Source organism: Pocillopora damicornis, chromosome 8 (assembly GCF_964200805.1).
Source record: "Pocillopora damicornis chromosome 8, jaPocDami1.2, whole genome shotgun sequence".
Lineage (NCBI taxonomy): Eukaryota > Metazoa > Cnidaria > Anthozoa > Scleractinia > Pocilloporidae > Pocillopora > Pocillopora damicornis.
The window spans coordinates 8,499,936-8,518,794 of record NC_142677.1 but is presented as its reverse complement, the minus strand read 5'-3'; the positions used below and the strand labels follow the sequence as shown (position 1 = coordinate 8,518,794).

Sequence of the window (18,859 nt, the reverse complement as noted above, 5' to 3'; positions counted from 1 at the left end):
GCAACATGGTCATCTGCAAAGAGTTTTGTGTGCATAAAATAAACATTTGAAGAGAACAATGGCTTAAATGCTTTGTGATTAGGATTAATGGTGAAATGCAAACTATGCTGTTGCAGGTGTCAAAAAGTTTCACATGTTCTACATCTACAACTGAGTTTACCTTCCCAATACTGTAGAATATGTTGAACTGGCAAAGGCTGCCACATGAGCCAGTTGTACCAACGAATTTTTGCAAACTGTAAAAACAAAAGAAAACAAAACCAAAAATCTATTGGTGAGTTTGCATATATATCACTGTACACTACGCTCAATGTTTCAATTTTTAATATTTTTTAATCGTAGTTTTTATGTAATGAAATCTACAGCGTTGTATACCAAGAAAGGCTATTAAGTTTCCACTTATGAGATGGTTTATTATAATTTATCAATAATACATTGTTTGATTGACATTCAACCAATAATTAAATGTGACCTTAACTATAATAATAATGATAACAATAGTATATATTGTAACATTAAAAAGGTGCTGGCTCAAAAGCCTACTGGTTCCTCTACCTTCTGGGCTTCTACAATGATTACCAAATACTTCTTTCAATTTTGTGTGTTATTTCAATTATAAATAACATTCCTCTATTATTTCAATTCCATTTTTTGAGACTTTCCTTTAGTACAAAAAATGCATTCTGCATTCTAAAACAAGGAATGACCTAAAATGACCTAAAATGACCTAGAAAATGACCTTGAGTGATTTCTGAAGTGACCTAAAATGACCTGATATGACCTTGAGTGATTTCTAAGATGACCTGCAATAACCAGTACGACCTTCAGCAATGTGAACAATGCTGCATTAACAAAATCTGGATTGCACTGGACTGGATCGCATCAGATTGTTCATTTTGGTTTATGAATTTTAAGGGGTTTATTTAATTAGCATTTAGTTTTTGGTTTTCGTCAAAAATTCAAGTGGGTTTTCCTATTTTTTTCCAGTTTGCCTTTGATCTGAGCAGCAATTAAGTGCTTCTAATGATCTTGAACAGCCACAAAATGCAAATGTTATTGAGAACAATGCATGACATTAACCAAATGTTGCTATGAAAATAACTTCTCGTTGGTTGAAATAATCTGAGATAAAGAAGAGTAGTTTTGGAAAACATACTCTCAAAAATGAAACTGTAACTTGCGTTTGACAAAACACTCCCAATTTAAAAAAGACACATCTGCTCAGATGATTTTTGTCACATGCTAAGGAACATGTTCTTTAGACAGATCTCCTGAGGTCATTTATCAAATATAGTTCAATCTGGAATCTACGAGAAACACAAAATCCTCCTAAATGAAATCAAATGATCTTCAACATTTATGAAAAAGTAAAGTGTAAAAGTAAAAGAAAAAAGTATAGAAAAAGTGTTGTTGCACATGATCAACATGCATTAATTCAAATTAGCAGTGACTAGTGGTGTATCTGGGTCTCTGAATTCTTAAAGAAATCTTAAAATAGGATATAAGATCCTCTTTGAAGTGCTTAGAAGTTGAAAAAAAATTGACAATCTTTCAGTAATAAGTTTGGTTTTAGTCTCTACAAACAGACTGCAGAGCTGTGATTAGCACATTTTGTGAAAATGGGTTCCCCTAACAGTCCATAAACACAGTCATGGTAAAAGGAAGGCTGCTGAGGGAACAACAGGAGAGCTGTGCAACAGCAGAGTGCTGTGGGAACTCATCTTCAAAATGCCCTTGTTATAGTTACAGTAGTTGAAACCACACAATCACAGCAGAGCAACATGCTCTGGGAAGAGGATTCAAGAGAATTTCCATGGCTATCCATAACTACCATGTAAAACAAAAATCCTTACACTTTCCAAAAGTTGCTGCTATCCCAAATATATATTCCCTTGCAGGCATTCAAATGCATTGCAAGCATTGATTGGTTAAATATTTAGACCAATGTGAGTTCTTAAGACATCTGTTAGCTTACTTTTATAGAAACTGTGTTTGGAAACCATTAACTTACGGCAGAAGTGCCAAATAATAAACTTGACTTACATGAGGCTCTGTTTAGAACATCAGCATACTCTAAATCTTCTGCCAGTCTCTATGGGAATGATAAGTGAACCATCAGACAAGAAAAAAATTGAAAATTAAGATTTTACTCAACCATTCTAACTGCCTATAACTAGTTGTACATGTACATTGGAAGGGAAAAATGTTTTTTAGATCACATTAATTCATGAACTAACTAAGTGTAAACCACCTAATTCTAGTAATGTGGGCAACCTATGAAATATCTTTATTTCATTATTATTAAGCTCACACAGTAAGCTTACAATGTTTAATTAAGAGCACATTGTCCAATTAGGGTTCTTATCTAGCTGGTCAGAACCAATCATGTTTGATAATTCTGGTAAAGTTTTGATTAGTCTAATAATACTGGCTGTTACATATGCAAAATAGATGCATGTGAAAATAGATGCATGTGATTCTTGGGAAGTACATATATAAATATCAGAGAACAAACAGATAAGTACATGTATAGCATGCTATAGAGCACAAACAAGCTTCCACCCTGTACTGTGCTTAATTCATCCACAGGAACTGAGATTTTCTTTATTGCGTAGTGAAAATTGAACCTGATGTAAATCTTGTTTGTCATTTGTTGAACTTCAAGTGCTCAACTCTGCTTGCAGTTCTCTGTCACCTTACATCTCCCTAGCTCATGTTCTTTACAATACCTCAGTGTTTTAAAGTGCTCAACAACATCCCATGGTAAGTAAACCATTCTGAATTGTACATTATTTTGTTTGCATGCAATGTCATCAATTCTTCTCCTGTTACACCTACCAGTACTCCACATTATAGGTTTACCTCTCTTTCCTTGCTTCTTCAGCAATAATATTTTATTGTTCTTGAAGACTAGCCCTTTCTTTAGGAGAATTAAGCTAGGCAAGAAACTTTAAATTAAGCAAATTTGGCTGCTTATTCATTTTCCTCCTTAGTTTGATGGAGATGATGAATTGACTGATTTATTTAATGGTATGCACGGAAATATTTTCCAATTTCTGGTATTAGTCCTTTGTTTTCATAATATCTGAATAAATCTAACTCAGTACTCAGTCTTACAAGTACTAGTCTTCTTTTCTTGTTATTAAAAGTACATTATTTGACTAGGAGGACAGAAACAAAACTTTTCTATTTGAACAACAGCCATCATATGAGGTTCAGTGTGGTATGTTCATTCATCACCAAATTAAATCCTTATGATTTTTTCAGACAAAGGAAAAAGATGAATGTGCTGAGCAGCTTTTATATGCAATGCAAATTCAGGTGTCTCATGAATTTTTATGAATCTTTTACTTTTAAGTTTTTATCTTTGAAATCCTAATGTGTATATCACTGACAATGATTGAATATGAGAGTGATCTTTGCAGTGATGAAACCACTTAAGCAGATGTGAAAATAAGGCCTTAAAAAAAAGAAGAAGACAAAAAACTTCACAGAGGCCTGTAAGGGAGTTAAACCCATGACCTCTGACTGGTATTTCAGCAGCAACTTCAATTGAAGGGATTCTCACACTGAAATCTGAGCATATGTTATTAGGAATTAAGACTTCTCAGGAATAAACTTGACCTTGACATTAAAAAATCTCTTTGTTTGATGCTTTTTGTTTTGAAAATACTGTCTTAATGTTATGACAACAAAAAATAATGAATCAGCTGTCTCTGTGATAAAGTTGCAAACCATACCCAATGCAAAACTTCATTACCATTTGCTTTGCAGCACCTCTTAAGTTCTTTGGCTTTGTTAAACAGTGCTTAAAGAGCAAAATGTATTTAATTTTTTTCATATTTGTTTGGTTCCTTTCTTATATATCTTATATCTTATATCTTATATCTTATATCTTATATCTTATATCTTATATCTTATATCTTTGTTACTTGAACTGTTTTCAATCATAAATTGTTCTCTTATGCTGCAATGAGGATGTAGTTCAAAAGGTTTCATCAGAGAATGACCATGACATCTCAACCTGGACTAACACTATATAACCACTTGATTTACCCTCATGCTTGGTCGATAAGGCATATTTATTTACAACATTATACTCTTACCTGTAGAAATGATAGTGGCTCATTGAAATGAACTGGCATTGTAACTTTTGTCAAATCCTTTCCAACAACTGACTTCATGAAACTAAAAAAATAAGTGATCAGGGACTCATAATCCAGATGACAAAAAATAAAGACAGAACACAAATGCAAACTTACATTTACTAATAATCATGTGTTTGTGATAATGATCAATTATTAGTGTAACAGATTTAAAATGCAAAATTGACATATATACACACTAAATGATACTTTCATAACTTCATGATAATAATAGAATCAAAATAAACTTCAAACTAACAATAATACAATTTAAAGACACTTTTCAGCATAGCTCATGCCATCATTAGTATAGTGTGTTGCCCATGTATTTGTTTACTATGTCTTTACATGCACATGTTACATTAAAAGTGAGTTACCCATGAAAACCACAGCTAGAAAATATAGAAGTTTTATCATGAGGTAGTTTGCCTTTTAAAAATATGGCATTGAAGTAAATATTTGAAGGAACTATTTAATATCCCTGGCACATTATTGCCAAACTTGGAGTTCAAGCAGATCAAGGAAAAAAATAACCTCAAAATATTTGCCACGATGCGACTGAAATTTGGTTTTGAGCAAACTTCATGGAAAAGCCCTAAAGAGGTGGTTAATATGTTGAAAGATGTTTGCATTACTTTTGCTTAATACCCTACATATACAAGCTCATGATGAGTTCAGCACATGGATAGTATGCAAAGTTGATAGTTTGCATGTGAGGTGATCAGTGCTCCATCAATCTCGACTGATTGTCTGTGAAAGTGCAACAGTATTGGACAACTACTGTTGTGCATAAAAAATGAGCAGTTACAAAACTTACAGCTCCAGCTTTTAGCTACTAATTAAAAGTATGTGTAAATAGGGGCCATATGTACTTACTTAATAAGACTTCTTAATGAACTCCTTTCCCTTGCAGCTGGCAGCCTCTGCCTCCTAGATCTTTTCTTTGTAAAAACTAATGGAAAATCCATAACATCCATAATCCATTGCAATTTTCTTTACAACTCATTCAAATGCTTTCATGTTATTAGTAGACTAAGGTTGGTGAATTTCATTATGACTCTGGAAACTAGGCCCTATGACATGGCATTTTTCAACAAAACTAAAACATCTAATATATTAAATTTTGACAGTGTTTTGTGTTTCTGCATGAGAAAGCTCTGTTTTTTAAATTACGCACCAACTTTTTTAATATTTCCACTATGAATGTCAATAGCAAAGGGCTGCCTTTCATTTCTGATAAAACCCGTGACAGTGATCTTTAATGGCCCAATTGCATACTCACAACAAGGAGGCCACCTAGCAAACTTTTTCTGCCTGTTACACTCATTTTAGGCTCACACACAATTGTAGGCATTCTACACACTCAAGTGTTCTACTTATATTTGTAATAATATACTTGCAGATTAGCTCTTACCACTGCTTTTCTGTAAAAGATTGAATTCCGTGAGATCATCTTCCATAGGTTCCTAAATGAAAATAGACGACTTAAGGATTGTAGTTAGAAAACTAGTGATGAAAGATAATCTTAGTAGATAAGATAATTAATCCATGTTAACCTAACTACAACTTTGTTTGATATATGCAACATGAATGCATGCCACAAAACATGGCTACCAAAAATAATCTCTCTTACATGTTCTAAGAGACCACTACTCATTGGTCTTCTGCAAAACAGAACACTATAATAAAGCTTCTCACAATCCTCATCAATTTCCATTAAAACAGTTTTTTCACAATTCAATTTCCCTTTAATTTGCCAGTAAAGGTTAAGAATATAATGTTTCAACAACTGGGACACCTGGAGGTAATACCATGACAAGACTCTGGGAGGCCCTTCTACTAAATGTGACTGCTTGTGGTCAAAATACCAATTGGTTTGTCCTCAAAAATAAACTTTGCAACATAATAATTCACATTATACAGTAAACAGATCTTTCAGAATAACCTTAGGAAGTTTATAAAGCACTAATAGTAGAGTGTAGCAGTATGTAAGCTGACAATTTTTACCTCACTGCATTCAAATAATTTATCATATTATTATATAGCAAGGTAGCCCTGAGGTCAGAGCCTTCTGATTAGTTATTACTTGGTTGGTATTTTTGCCAGACCATTTCCATAGTAACTGTCATATGCTATATATTTTTGTCTGCAAAAGTAGGAAAATTCTAATACACAAGTTTGCTCCAAGTCCCATATTATATTTTACTTTTGTCTCAACAATGAAGTCAAGCAAATGTCAAAACACGTCTCTTTTCAAAACTCTATAAATAAGATGTTTTTAAGTTTTTTACTTGTGCACTATAATTTTGTGGAATTTTTAATGTTGTTTTATCCATTATAAAATTGACTTTCTATGGCTAAGTTGTAATGGATCTTTAATGCAAATTTCAAGGACTTTTTCGTAACAAAACTTGCCAAGAGGTTCTCTGTTGCATTTCAATGGTTGATGATATTCCTGCATTGATGCCCTAAAATGATGTAAACTTCTCTGGAGGCCAAAAAATTTGAGGCTTGTTTTTAAGCAAGTTACCTCCATTAAAACAAATCAGTAGGGTAAATAGATTTGTCTGATTTTAATGTAACTTTACCAGAATATCCATCAGATATTATCCCACTGAAGGGTAGTTTATGTATTTCAATGTATTTGTCCACAAGTGTAATAATTTCTATTGTCCAACTTTAAATAAATTTTCTAAGGAACCAATAGGAATATGAAAAAAGCCTCACACATTAGGTTAGCTTATCATCTGACACAGCCCAGTTTGGTAATGCAAAGGCTGGTAATTCAGTATGCATAAAGCATCAGTTTTGTGTTTAAGGGCTCACACATGCTTACCAAAACAACAACTGTTGAAGCTTTGTTCTTCTCATAATCTATATGTTATAAGGTTTACAATGATATATATTTTTCCATAGTTTCTTTTAAAGAAGTGGGCTTAAGATAATATTTCTAAAAGGCACCTTTTTTGTTGACAGACAAACCTTTAGTTATCTGGCAATAGTGAAACTAAGAAGAAAGATGTTTGAAGATAGTATTGCTTCCCATTTTTCATGGGGGTAATCATGCCAAAAATGGCAATGCAAAACTCAAATGGCACAGGGTTCCTTCTATCACCAAAAGAAACTGTTATGAAGGCAAAATATTTTGACCTGAAATGCTGTTATTCTTTTAGCAAAACAAGGTTATGGTTGAGTCTGCCACCTAGCCAAGTGGTGCTTATCCCAGTTTCTAGATGAAATACGAACTAAGAGTATTGCCACTCCCTCTGGATGGGATGTAGTTTATTGGAATTACCCCAAAACACTTAATCAAGTCTCCCAGACAGTTTGCCCCTACCCATTTACACTCTTGCATCAAAGAGGCACTGTTAGAATTAGATGTCTTGCCATGAACATAAGAAAATGATCTGGTCAGGTCTTGACCCAAGAGTCCAGCAAGCCTACTGTGAGGCCACCTCACCTCCCTTCTTTAGCAAAAAGTGCCCCTACAATTAGCAATGTCAACACCCTTTTAATAGTGAAAGAAAAGGTTTATATATTACATAAAAATCTACAACTTTCAACATTTTTGAAAATGATCTCAAATGGAAAATCATGAAGGGAAAGAAAAAAAAACCAAAAAAAAAAAACCGGCCTACTGCAACGTACAATGAATGCCTATTTAAGAAACTCTGCATTGACGAAACCACAATATAGACCTGCTGAGTAAGTGGATCCCACATGTCACAAAATGTACCCAAAGAACACGTTCTTTGCTCCATTTGTTACTGAAGTTAAATTCTCACAAAATAAATGAACTGTGATCGCCCAGTCAAAACTAGTCTGATGATTGCTTAAAGAGTACGCTCGAGTTCACTGCAGCTCACTGTCAACAAATTCCATATTAACCTCTGCACATTCATACACAGAACCCTAACTTAAGTCGAGCAACCTATTAACCGAATATCCATATCCATATATTACACATGTCTTTGCATACCGTTGGTAATTTTCTTAAGACAATGATGTCTCTTATTAAAACATACATTTTTGTTATCCTAGCTACACGTACATAATCCCCTCTCTGTTAAGTTGGTACACGATTACACGGAGGCTTGACAAAGCCACGACGGATAGCTTACGCAGAAATTATTATCAGATCATATGTATAGTAGCACTATTTTTTTTCTCCTCAAATCGAAAAATCGAATTGTAAGCTTAATCAGTAAAACCTTAACAGAAAAATCGCCAGAGGTAAGCTTAAAAAATATCTCAACATCATTCATGTAGGCCCTCCTCACTTGCCTTTTCTGTACGTTCCATGCCGGGTACTCGTGTGTGTATCATGTTGCACTATTCTTTTCAAGAATTGAAATCTACACAGACTTTCACGCACAGCTTCTATAACATAAAACCGTTCGAAGGCGATTTCACCAAGATAGTCAATGGGATCGTCAATCGCGTCGACCATATTCAGTGACAGGTGGTCTTCTCTCGACCCAGGGCCTTCTCTTTGTTTAAAAACCGAAAGTGAAGCAAGCAATACAACAGACTGGAACAAGTGAAATCAACGAACTCGGAATGGTAATCATACTCCTCATTTACTCCTCACGAAAGAACCATGCCCTGTTTGTTATTCTTTACTTCCTTGCATTTTTTTTTTAATTTTGTGAAGATTTTTACTTTCATTAATTGTATATGAATCAAACAGAAAATCTGTTTTACACTGCAGAGCCCAGTTGCATAAAGGTTGCATGACGCTATTCAATGGATAAATCACTATCCAGGGGATAAGTGATAGCAAAACATATAGCACTATCCACCGTATAGAGATTTATCCAAAGGATGGCGTTATCTAACCTTCGAACAACCGGGGCCTGGTGGACAACCTCAACATCTTGTGTGGCGTCAGTAAACGCACGCGCATCTCACGGGAGAGGATAATTCAACCTTCCGAAAATTGCATTCAAATTTGGTTTAACTCGACGACTAAAATTTCAGCGATTCCTTTGAACAATCAAGGCCTACACTAAAAGGGATTGTCGTATCAAAGAATTACCCATTTGTTTGTGAACTGAGCGTTGTGATTTTGGGTTTTTCGCCGGTGCCCAAGCGGATTTGGACCTTCGTGGAATAAAAACAAACTGTGAAACCTGATATCGTTTGATTTTTTGTTATCCTCTTGAAAGAGGTGTGAAACATGAAATGATAGATATGCTAAGAGTAAGTGTGAAGCGCGTGAAAGCTTTAGTTATTTTCACTTCACTGGAATCCCGATTGCTCGGGTCCTCGACTTGTCGTAACTCTCGATAACTCGAACCAAAAGTCGTTCCCCTTCCAACAGTCAACCCAATTACTCCAACTGATTTTCATTTCCCATGGAGGCTCGAAAAATAGGGAACCCACTGTTCGTGTTCCACAACGAAATTCTGTTGCTCCACCCACTACCGTTATATTGAGACTTTTTTTATCGTTTGCAAGCGAGAAATAGGCTAGAATTATAAAAATAAACCAAGAGTCGTTTACTTCCAACTGTCCGAATCATCTATCCAGCACAAAGATGGCAGTAGAGCTATGTGTTAAGGAAATTGGTAACTGGATGCTGCGAAACAAACTCAAGTTAAATCAGGATAAGACTGAACTTTTGCTTACTAGTTCTAATTATCGTCCACGACCACCCCTCGACTATATACGAGTCGGCGAAGAAGTAATCAAGTTTAGTAAATAGGCCAGGAACTTGGGAGTTGGATTCGATCAATATTTAGATTTCAAAGGACACGTTAAAATAACCTGCAAGAGCGCATTTTGTCCGTATTCGCAGTATAGCTAAAATTAGGCGATACCTATCCCAGAGCACTACTGAGGCTATTGTTCACGCTTACATAACATCGCGTTTGGACTATTGTTATGCCACACTGTATGGTCTGATAAGAATACATGAAAGTCATATATTTGTACTGCGGAAAATACATTTTAAGCAAATGAAGATCATCGCAGTATGTACTCAACTTAAGCAGTTGAGAAATAAGGCCTGAGAAAAATTCAGGCCTGAACGGGAATCGAACCCATGACCTCTGCGATACCGGTGCAGCGCTCTAACCAACTGAGCTATCAAGCCAACTGGGAGCTGGTCAATTGTGAGTTCGTTATATACCCGTAGATGGACGGGTATATAACGAACTCACAATTGACCAGCTCCCAGTTGGCTTGATAGCTCAGTTGGTTAGAGCACTGCACCGGTATCGCAGAGGTCATGGGTTCGATTCCCGTTCAGGCCTGAATTTTTTTCAGGCCTTATTTCTCAACTGCTTAAGTTGAGTACATACTGCGATGATCTTCATTTGCTTAAAATGTATTTTCCGCAGTACAAATATATGACTTTCATGTATTCTTATCACACTCTTCTCCATCTACGGGTATATAACGAACTCACAATTGACCAGCTCCCAGTTGGCTTGATAGCTCAGTTGGTTAGAGCGCTGCACCGGTATCGCAGAGGTCATGGGTTCGATTCCCGTTCAGGCCTGAATTTTTTTCAGGCCTTATTTCTCAACTGCTTAAGTTGAGTACATACTGCGATGATCTTCATTTGCTTAAAACTGTATGGTCTCCCGAAGTATCTGATTAAAAGAATTCAGCTTTTACAGAACTCGGCAGCTCGCCTTGTTACCTTGACTAGTAGGCAGGAACATATCACACCAATACTAAGGGAGCTTACATTGGCTGCCAGTTCATTATAGGATAGTTTTTAAAATACTGTTGCTGACTTACAAAGCTCTGAATGGACTGGCCTCCGATTACATTAAAGACCTATTGAAGTATAATGACTCTCGTCGTACACTAAGATCTTCAAACAACAGGTTGCTTGATGAGCCTAGAGCGAATCTTAAAACGTATGGTGAAAGGGCTTTATCCGTGGCGGCACCAAGGCTCTGGAATTAACTACCACTCCAGATCAGGCTTTCATTATCAGAGGCAGTTTTAAAGGCTAATCTTAAGACTTATCTTTTTTAAGCGTGCATTTAATTTGTAGTTTTTACTTGTAGTTATAGTGTATTTAACTCTCAGGATTTTAATTTTTACGGTTTTTAGAGTTTTGTAAAGCGCCATGGACAATTAACGGAAGATGGCGCTATATAAATTTAAAAAACAATTCAAATAGTACGCGCGCTCTGATTGGCCATAAAACCATTTTACACGAGCGTATGTAAACACGGTTTTCGTTCATCTTTCATTAGTTATTTTATAAAAGAAATGTAAAATGGTTTCCGTGTTTACATAGCCTGATGTAAACACTTGGGAGGTTGGGAGAACACTCGAAAATTCAGCGTGATGATGCTTGATTTTGGTTTACTTCTTAAACAAAATCAACCAAGAAATGAAATTTGAGAGAAAACATTCAGAAAACGAATAGCTATTTCATCCATTGGGAAACATTCCGGCTGAAGGAATAGCTTCCCTCCCTGCTTAACCACACCAACTAAACACCCCAAGAGGAAATTAAAAGCTGCTCATTTTATCCACTTCTTTAAGCTACATACGTAACAAGTTGACGTAAAGAATGCTTGTATGGGTAAGAATTTCTAATACAACCATCATCCATTTAAAAAGTCATTTAAAAACTGAAAACCATCACCGATGGTCTTTTCCACTAAGCAGAATATTATATCATATACCTAGACTAAAATCGCGCATTTTTTCAGGGTACACGGACGATGCAGATTGTTTTAACTGTGTCACAAAAATTCATGAATTCTGAAAGCCGCGACATTGAAGGCTTAATGTCTCTTATGTGCCATCTAATATTCGAGAACGGAACAACACTGCAGTGTGACAAACCTGCCACCTTGCAAGACGATGAATCCTTGTCACGGTTATCATTGAACGGAGAAAGATTCCTGAGAACTGTTCACAGCCACCATTCCTTTGATAGGCGGATTGCACATAAGGAAAAGTCGAATACGCCGAATAACTCAAAACAGTTAGCTCTTTTTCGAGAAGAAACTAGGAGCCAACAACCTTTTGGGAATTGGCATTTTTTTAGGGGGGATGCCAGCTCTCTCTGTTTTGTCCACTGACAGAGAATTCGTTTCCGACGCATCTGACTGAGCCGAAACGTTGTTTGCTGATGATTCTGAATACAAATTTCTGGGGAAAATTTCGCCAGTCTCTTGATACTCAAAGTCTTGACTCTGCTCTTTCTGTCGACTTTCATTCAGTTGAGAAAGTTCTGAAGTCTCCTTGACTGCCGTCTCTTGCGATGTCATTGGTGACGATTGTGAACGTGAAGAACTCCTCCTGGAAACCTGAAATAAAAGAAGCAAAAGAATACTTTCTACAATTACAAATAAATAATAGTCGGAAAACACAAACAAACACGTACTGGAATAAAAAGTGTTCACATGAGATTATAGTTTAAATCCCTCACGACTGACCTTGAAGACCAATATAGCGGCAGTTGTAATGTTTTGGTCAACAAGTATAGCTGCCTTGACGCCATTAGAAATTGTTATTTTCGATTCCGAAATGAAAGCCACAACAAGATGCCTCCATTACCCGAAAAAGAAGAAAAAAAAAGATTACTAAGAAGTACTAGTCCATGCCATCAAACCAACACACTTCTTTAAAGATATACCCAAATTCAACGAAGGATACGGCGAAGTGGAACAAGACTTCTTAGGCGGAAACGTAAACACAAGTTGCTTCCTAAATTACATCTTCCTAAGGTATGACGTCAAGTAAATAACACACCTGCAATGGAATGAAAGGCACTGCCGAACTGTTCAGAGTCGCACTTGTTCTTTGCTGAGCAGACTGAGGACCCTCCCTTTTGGGTTGATCTTGACTCCTTGTGCGTACTGCCCAAGGTTGAGACTGAGGTAATAGTTGGCGTACAGTTTTTTGAAAGGGCAAAGGTGCAAGGCCAGCAAAACTTTGAGGCGTTACGGGATTGGGTAGCGATGGAAACACGACTGGAGAAAATTGATGCTGCATAACAAGGTTTCGGGGCCCTGGAATGTTCGTCATGATTCGTGGCTGAAACATAAGCTAAGTTAAGTATTGACGACAAAGTATGTTAAACGTCATACCAAGGGAATCAGAGGCAGTAAGGAAGGGATCCTCGAGTTACGGCTTTGTGCACGCTTTGCAATTTCTTCGTTTCTATCAATTTAAACTTCATAGTTGTTTTTCCTTGCGGAGATCGTTTTTACATAAATATATATAATAAAAGATAAGGTCACCGGGCCCTATTAAGGTCGTCCATAGATTGAGAAAGCCCGTCAAATTATACAAATGCGCCCGTGCTCTTTGCAAGGGGTCACGGGTGATGTTACGCGCAGCAGAGGATGCGCAATGTAGTACTGACGAATCACCGTATCACTTTATACGCAGGCTAGAGCCTCATAACCTCATAGTATTAATTATAAAGCATAAGGTTACAGACTAGTATTTCTCGTGTCGGAACGAGATTTAAGTGCTCCTCAGTAGTACTCACCAATTGAAACAGTGCGACAGATGCTGCACTATCCATGGCTTCGACGGGATTGCGACACACACTGCCGACAAATTTAAACCCGTTGGCCAACTCGACAATGGCACTTACACCCTGAAATAAGTTTTAGCACAATGAGGTATTCTATTAACGAGAAGCTCAGGATTTCTCTCCTATTTCCTTTACACCCACAACATTAGCAGACAGCGTGTTGACAACGGTCAAAAGATGGGCAATTTTTGGCAAATTTAAAAAATCTTTCATCGAGTATTTTAAAACCGAATGCTTGTTTAACTCGGAATTTTACATAACGTGCTGTGCCATTTAAAATCATAATCACATTAAAGGTACTTTCTCACGAGGAATGAAATAGTAAAGAGAGTTAACGATTATAGTAAAGGAATATCATTCTTGTTAGGACAAAGATATAATTAACAAATACACCTTGCCGTTATACTTAAACATACTGCATGCGTTAAATAAAGCAAGCAAACCTCAGCTGATGGAGTATGGTGATAACAGGGAGGTGGAAGACCAGATAACTGACACCAAGTAAATAAGGCTAATGACGGTGAACTTCTGAAATATTAGTAAAACAAAGAAAATACAGGTAAGTCTCTAATTTGTTCCAGTGTGATGACGAAATCAACTCAGGTGGATGATTAGTAACATCTAGCGTGATCAGTGTCTTTCTTAGCTGATAATGATTAATTCTTGACGCAGAAAGTTAAAAGAGGTTTGTTGCTGGCTTTGCCAAAAATAGGCTAAATGCTTCTTCTCTTTCAACTTTCTGCCACTTGAAAGATTGAACATTAAAATGTTCAATCTTTCAAGTGGCAGAAAAAGGGTGAACCTTTTGATTGGTAGCAGGATTGTGATATTCCCTATTGTGTTGTTATTCTCGTCGGGAAGTTTTACATCTACTGATGGTTTTAATTAACATTTTAACTTAAGAACATCACATGGCCATTGCTTTCGTTTTAGAGGGAACAAAAATACTCAGGAAAACATATGACAAAGACTTCAAAAGCAGACTCACATACGAACTGTACGTATGGCATCCTTGGCATTGCACAATACAACACTTGTGGTGGACTCACACTAACATAAGAAAACTTACCCCGAGTGGTACGGTAAGGTTGTCGGAGGAAACTGTTCCATAGTTCCTTGGGCAGAGCCTTAAGACAAATGAAAAGTATTGAAATGAAAATAATACATCTATACTCAACTTCTTGAAAGCATTACATCTAAGCTCATCAGTTTAGTTCGCCAATATGATATTTCCTACGGAAAGTTGGTTTCTCACTGAAGTAAGTAAGGAACATTCTCACAATTAATAAATTTTAGAAAATGATTTTTCGAGTGAAACTTTTTGTGCGTAGTTTTAAGGTCTACTACAAAAACACCTAAGCTCAATCTTTGCGAGGCTGTTGATCTCTAAATACACCAGGCTGGCACAAAAGGATGGATGAAGTTGCTTCCATTCTAAAGAGTGTTTTCACATGACGCCACGGCAGCCATACAGGTGTTTCTAAATAATGAAAAGTCGGCCATTTTGATGGATGACTTTATGCTTATTTATTCCTGCAACAAATACAATCTTTTCGGCGCAAATCCCGCGGACGATATTCTCAAGTCAAAAGTAAAGGATACTCGGAATTTGAGTAGCCAATCAGAGCGCGCCTTCAAAGCTATCCACCGCTTTAGTACATACTAGTCCAAATTAGTATTGTGGAAGTTCAACTCTTTTTTAGAGTAAATTCTTTCTTTTGTTTCAACGGAAAACACCGTAGCTGGTCACGTCAGTAAACTGGCCCTTTTTGGTGAAAAGTGATAAGTAAATCATATCAAACTTTCAGGAACTTTTCAAACATGAGACACTTTCAGATTCTTCGAGGAGTTCAACTACAAATGCGAGATTTGAGATGAAGACTTAAGCGAAATACTGACAACATTTACATCTCGCAAAGCTTCATTTTACTCCTTAGGAGTAAAAAGGGTGGCACAGCTATTGTTTGTGGATGACATTGAGCTCTTTCCTGATTATAAACTGAAAAAACGCGAACGTGTTGCGCTATTTTCATCAACACTTTTCCGATAATGAGGACTGTTGTGTTACTCCGTCCAGCATATTCGCGCGCGCGTACTTTTTCTCTCTATGGGAATATGTCGAACGCGCAATCAATTGGTCGACTAAGAATCTAAATGTCTAATGTAGAAAAATCTTAGAGCCACAGTAATTTTGATCACTCAGTATTTGCCTTTGTACCATTGACGCTTCATGTCAGCCAAAGTCGACGGAAAGGGGTATCAAATTTTTTTGTCAAACTCACAAAACCGTGGACACTTAAAAATTTAGATTGTTTATGCGTCAAGAGGAAGAAGAAAATCAGACGCGAGATACTGCAGTTAGTGAAAGTTAATATTTTGTAGTTTGTTTCCGTTTTCTGATCTTGTTTCAGGAGTTCACGTTCTTCCGAGTTTAACAATGAATGTGATACAGTAAATGGTTTGAACCCGGGGGACTGAGAGGGACTGTTGTCGGTCGTGGTGACTGACGTTTCGACAACCTGTGCGGAAGTCATCATCAGAGTCAAGTGAATTCGCAAGTCTTTCGCCCTGTCGTCCAAGTGAACGTAATACAGTAAATGGTTTGAACCCGGGGGTAACATGTAATACTGTGGTTTAAGAATGTGATCTCACCGTGACTGCGAAAGAGTTCATCCACGGTCAGATGTTTGCCCGCGAGGCCTTTTTGTTCAGGTCTGTTTGGTTGCTGGTCCATCTTGGGTTTTGGCGCCTTGCCAATCTGAAGGAGTTCACGAAGAGCCTTTGTTCCTTCCTGTAAAGGAAAATATAGCCTTTCATTTCAACAAAACGGCAAAAAGGGAGTGACACAATGTTAATGAAAAATTTTACTTAATACGACTATCCCATTGAACATCCCATGAAGATGCACGGCACGGGAAGGCTAATAAGCGAATTATTGTATGTAGGTTAAGTTTTAGTGTTTTGGTTTAAGATAAATGACCCTGAATCAAATAACACCATATAGCTTACTGTTCAGAAATAAGAACACAATTTCATGAGAATATAGAGGACAACCTATTCCTTTTACGTTGGAATGAAGATTACAGTTTAAAGAGTCCATGCATTCGAACTCAGCTAGCAGGCGGGGGAAGGGGGGGTGTCTTTATAATTTGCAAAGTACGCGCATAAATATACTCATGCCAAATGAAAGTTTCATTAAGAAAGGAACACACTTCATGGTTCAGGATAACGTGCATTTCACCTTACGTTAGCAAGTCCGCTTGATACCGAATAAACATTGTCATGTTATATTGAATTATTCACCTTTAGGTACTCGGAATTTTCCTTAACTAAAGCTAACTAACATCGAATAGTATTTAAGGTACTTGTACAGTTCAGCCGCAGACCTTGATCAGCACTTCGCCTTCTCTCGTATCCTGGACTTTGTCGTTGCTCTTATGTTCAGGGGTGTCCCCAGGGATTTCGAAGGCACCATGACTATTTTCTTTTAGTTTAAGTTCTTTCCACATGTCAGCAAATTCGCTTGGACTATTACTGGACTGATTCGTTAAGACGCCAGCGACCTGGCGATTAAAAGGAAAGAGGTACATAATTTTATGTAGGAACACAATGAAAATTCCTTCTTTCTTTCTTTGGAAACTAGCTTAGTCAGTCCAATATCACTTGATAAGTAAACCTTCCCTCGAAGGACCGCATATTCCTCTGTTTCCTGATAGAGTGCATGAAATAGTAATAAGAAACCATGCCAGGTATCTGTCGCATAATTTACGCTATGTCTGACTTGAACACTCCTACCTTTTGAATCCCAGGAGGTGTTACGTTTTGTGTATTCCTCTCATTAACAGGCCTGCGATAAAAAGAAAACGTCAATTACGTTGTGACAGGAGAAAGGCGGTCATGTTGGTTGCTAAATATTACTGAGGTGGCGAGTCTCCAATTTTTCCACCACATTTATTCTCAGAGAAAACTGCTAACTAAAGATAAACACTTCCCACCTAAATAAAACAGAAGTAATGTTAATTATATTTCTTCAATCCTCCCTTGAAACTCTGTCATTTAATCGGTGACTAAGTCACACCTGCTAAGGAAGACGTTTGACGAGAAACTGATTTGGCTTCCGCACTCTCACTGAACAGATCAGATTGCTCAGAACAGATCAGATTACTCCCTCTAAGCGTTCGTCAGGATCTTTTTTCCTAGGAATTCCTAGGTTACTTTGTATTCATACTGTGGGGTTCCTGTTGCAACCCTGGCACAATCCAGTTCCTGGAGAGGCTTCATAGTGGCGCTGCGAATCATTTATTAGTTGCCCTTAAACGGACGCAATGGTCTACTTTTTTTTTCCATTTTAATATGCTATTTCATCGATATACATAAGGCGTGTAACTACAGATTACCAACATTTTAAGTAATAGTATCATAAACAAGTCAATTTATTCAATTCGAGCACTCCTCTTTGTAAGAGCAGATTTTCAATCTCTAGAACTCAACAACAAGGAAACGTAATGGACCTAAAATGGGACTCGATATTGGTTACATCTATAAACCATTTACAAAAACTTAAACTTCAAGGTGACACCTCCATTCACTTGTAGTTTTCGACTTCAAAAATGTGTATCTACTTCGCTTTAATTAACGTAGTCTCCCTCGTTTTTGTGTATTTCGGTTCAAAATTTGATTACGTATGATTTCAAATAAACATACTGACCTGTCAATTCTTTTACTAATGTTAACCTGGGCTTGAGAGGACCCACTGCCTTGAATCTCCGGTGTTCTTAGTTTTGTGCTGACAGTAGCTGATTTCGAAGACTCGTTACGCTGAGGTATGGTGCGCTGATTGCTGCGGGCATTTGAGTAATCAGGGGCTCCTTTAAAAAAAAAATCTAATTAAATTACATTCTGTGTTTGAAGTTGATGCTATTTCATTACAATACTACACACCTGGAGAATCTAGCCTGCTGTCTCCTGATTTGGATTGACTACCTTTGCTCTCCTTGTTCAGCTGAGGGGAGCTGGCGAGGTTTGTGCCAAATGAACTATTGCCAACTGATCTTCCTTCAACTTTCTTCGCTTCACATCGTTCACCATAACTGATATTAATAAGAGCCAGAGCTTCAAGCAAGAACACATTTTTGGATGAACATCTGCAGAAAAAAAACGAGGACATAAACATTAATAACAAGACAAAGTA

General features: G+C 37.0%; 2 protein-coding genes across 4 annotated transcripts in view; both read right to left on the bottom strand.

The window, feature by feature from the left end:
* LOC113684648 (oxysterol-binding protein 2) overlaps positions 1–8,639 on the bottom strand; it is a 31,016-nt gene extending 22,377 nt beyond the window's left edge. Inside the window, exons 1-7 of one of the 2 annotated variants that reach the window (XM_089180175.1) lie at positions 8,430–8,616; positions 7,483–7,630; positions 5,560–5,611; positions 5,022–5,097; positions 4,107–4,188; positions 2,044–2,092; positions 161–236 (exon numbers count right to left, since the gene is read on the bottom strand). In XM_089180175.1, the coding sequence (XP_089036301.1) occupies positions 161–236; positions 2,044–2,092; positions 4,107–4,188; positions 5,022–5,097; positions 5,560–5,611; positions 7,483–7,500 (353 nt within the window). In that variant the 5' untranslated portion in view covers positions 7,501–7,630; positions 8,430–8,616. Of the gene's footprint in view, positions 1–160; positions 237–2,043; positions 2,093–4,106; positions 4,189–5,021; positions 5,098–5,559; positions 5,612–7,482; positions 7,631–8,429 lie in introns of both variants that reach the window. The other variant, XM_089180174.1, reaches the window with a different exon arrangement.
* A 2,981-nt stretch (positions 8,640–11,620) lies between these two features.
* LOC113684377 (5'-3' exoribonuclease 1) overlaps positions 11,621–18,859 on the bottom strand; it is a 42,617-nt gene continuing 35,378 nt past the window's right edge. For both annotated transcript variants that reach the window (XM_027201742.2, XM_089180745.1), the window contains exons 34-43: positions 18,610–18,812; positions 18,377–18,536; positions 17,464–17,515; positions 17,055–17,231; positions 16,321–16,459; positions 14,738–14,795; positions 14,112–14,196; positions 13,621–13,731; positions 12,876–13,160; positions 11,621–12,430 (exon numbers count right to left, since the gene is read on the bottom strand). In XM_027201742.2, the coding sequence (XP_027057543.2) occupies positions 12,107–12,430; positions 12,876–13,160; positions 13,621–13,731; positions 14,112–14,196; positions 14,738–14,795; positions 16,321–16,459; positions 17,055–17,231; positions 17,464–17,515; positions 18,377–18,536; positions 18,610–18,812 (1,594 nt within the window). In that variant the 3' untranslated portion in view covers positions 11,621–12,106. The remainder of the gene's footprint in view (positions 12,431–12,875; positions 13,161–13,620; positions 13,732–14,111; positions 14,197–14,737; positions 14,796–16,320; positions 16,460–17,054; positions 17,232–17,463; positions 17,516–18,376; positions 18,537–18,609; positions 18,813–18,859) is intronic.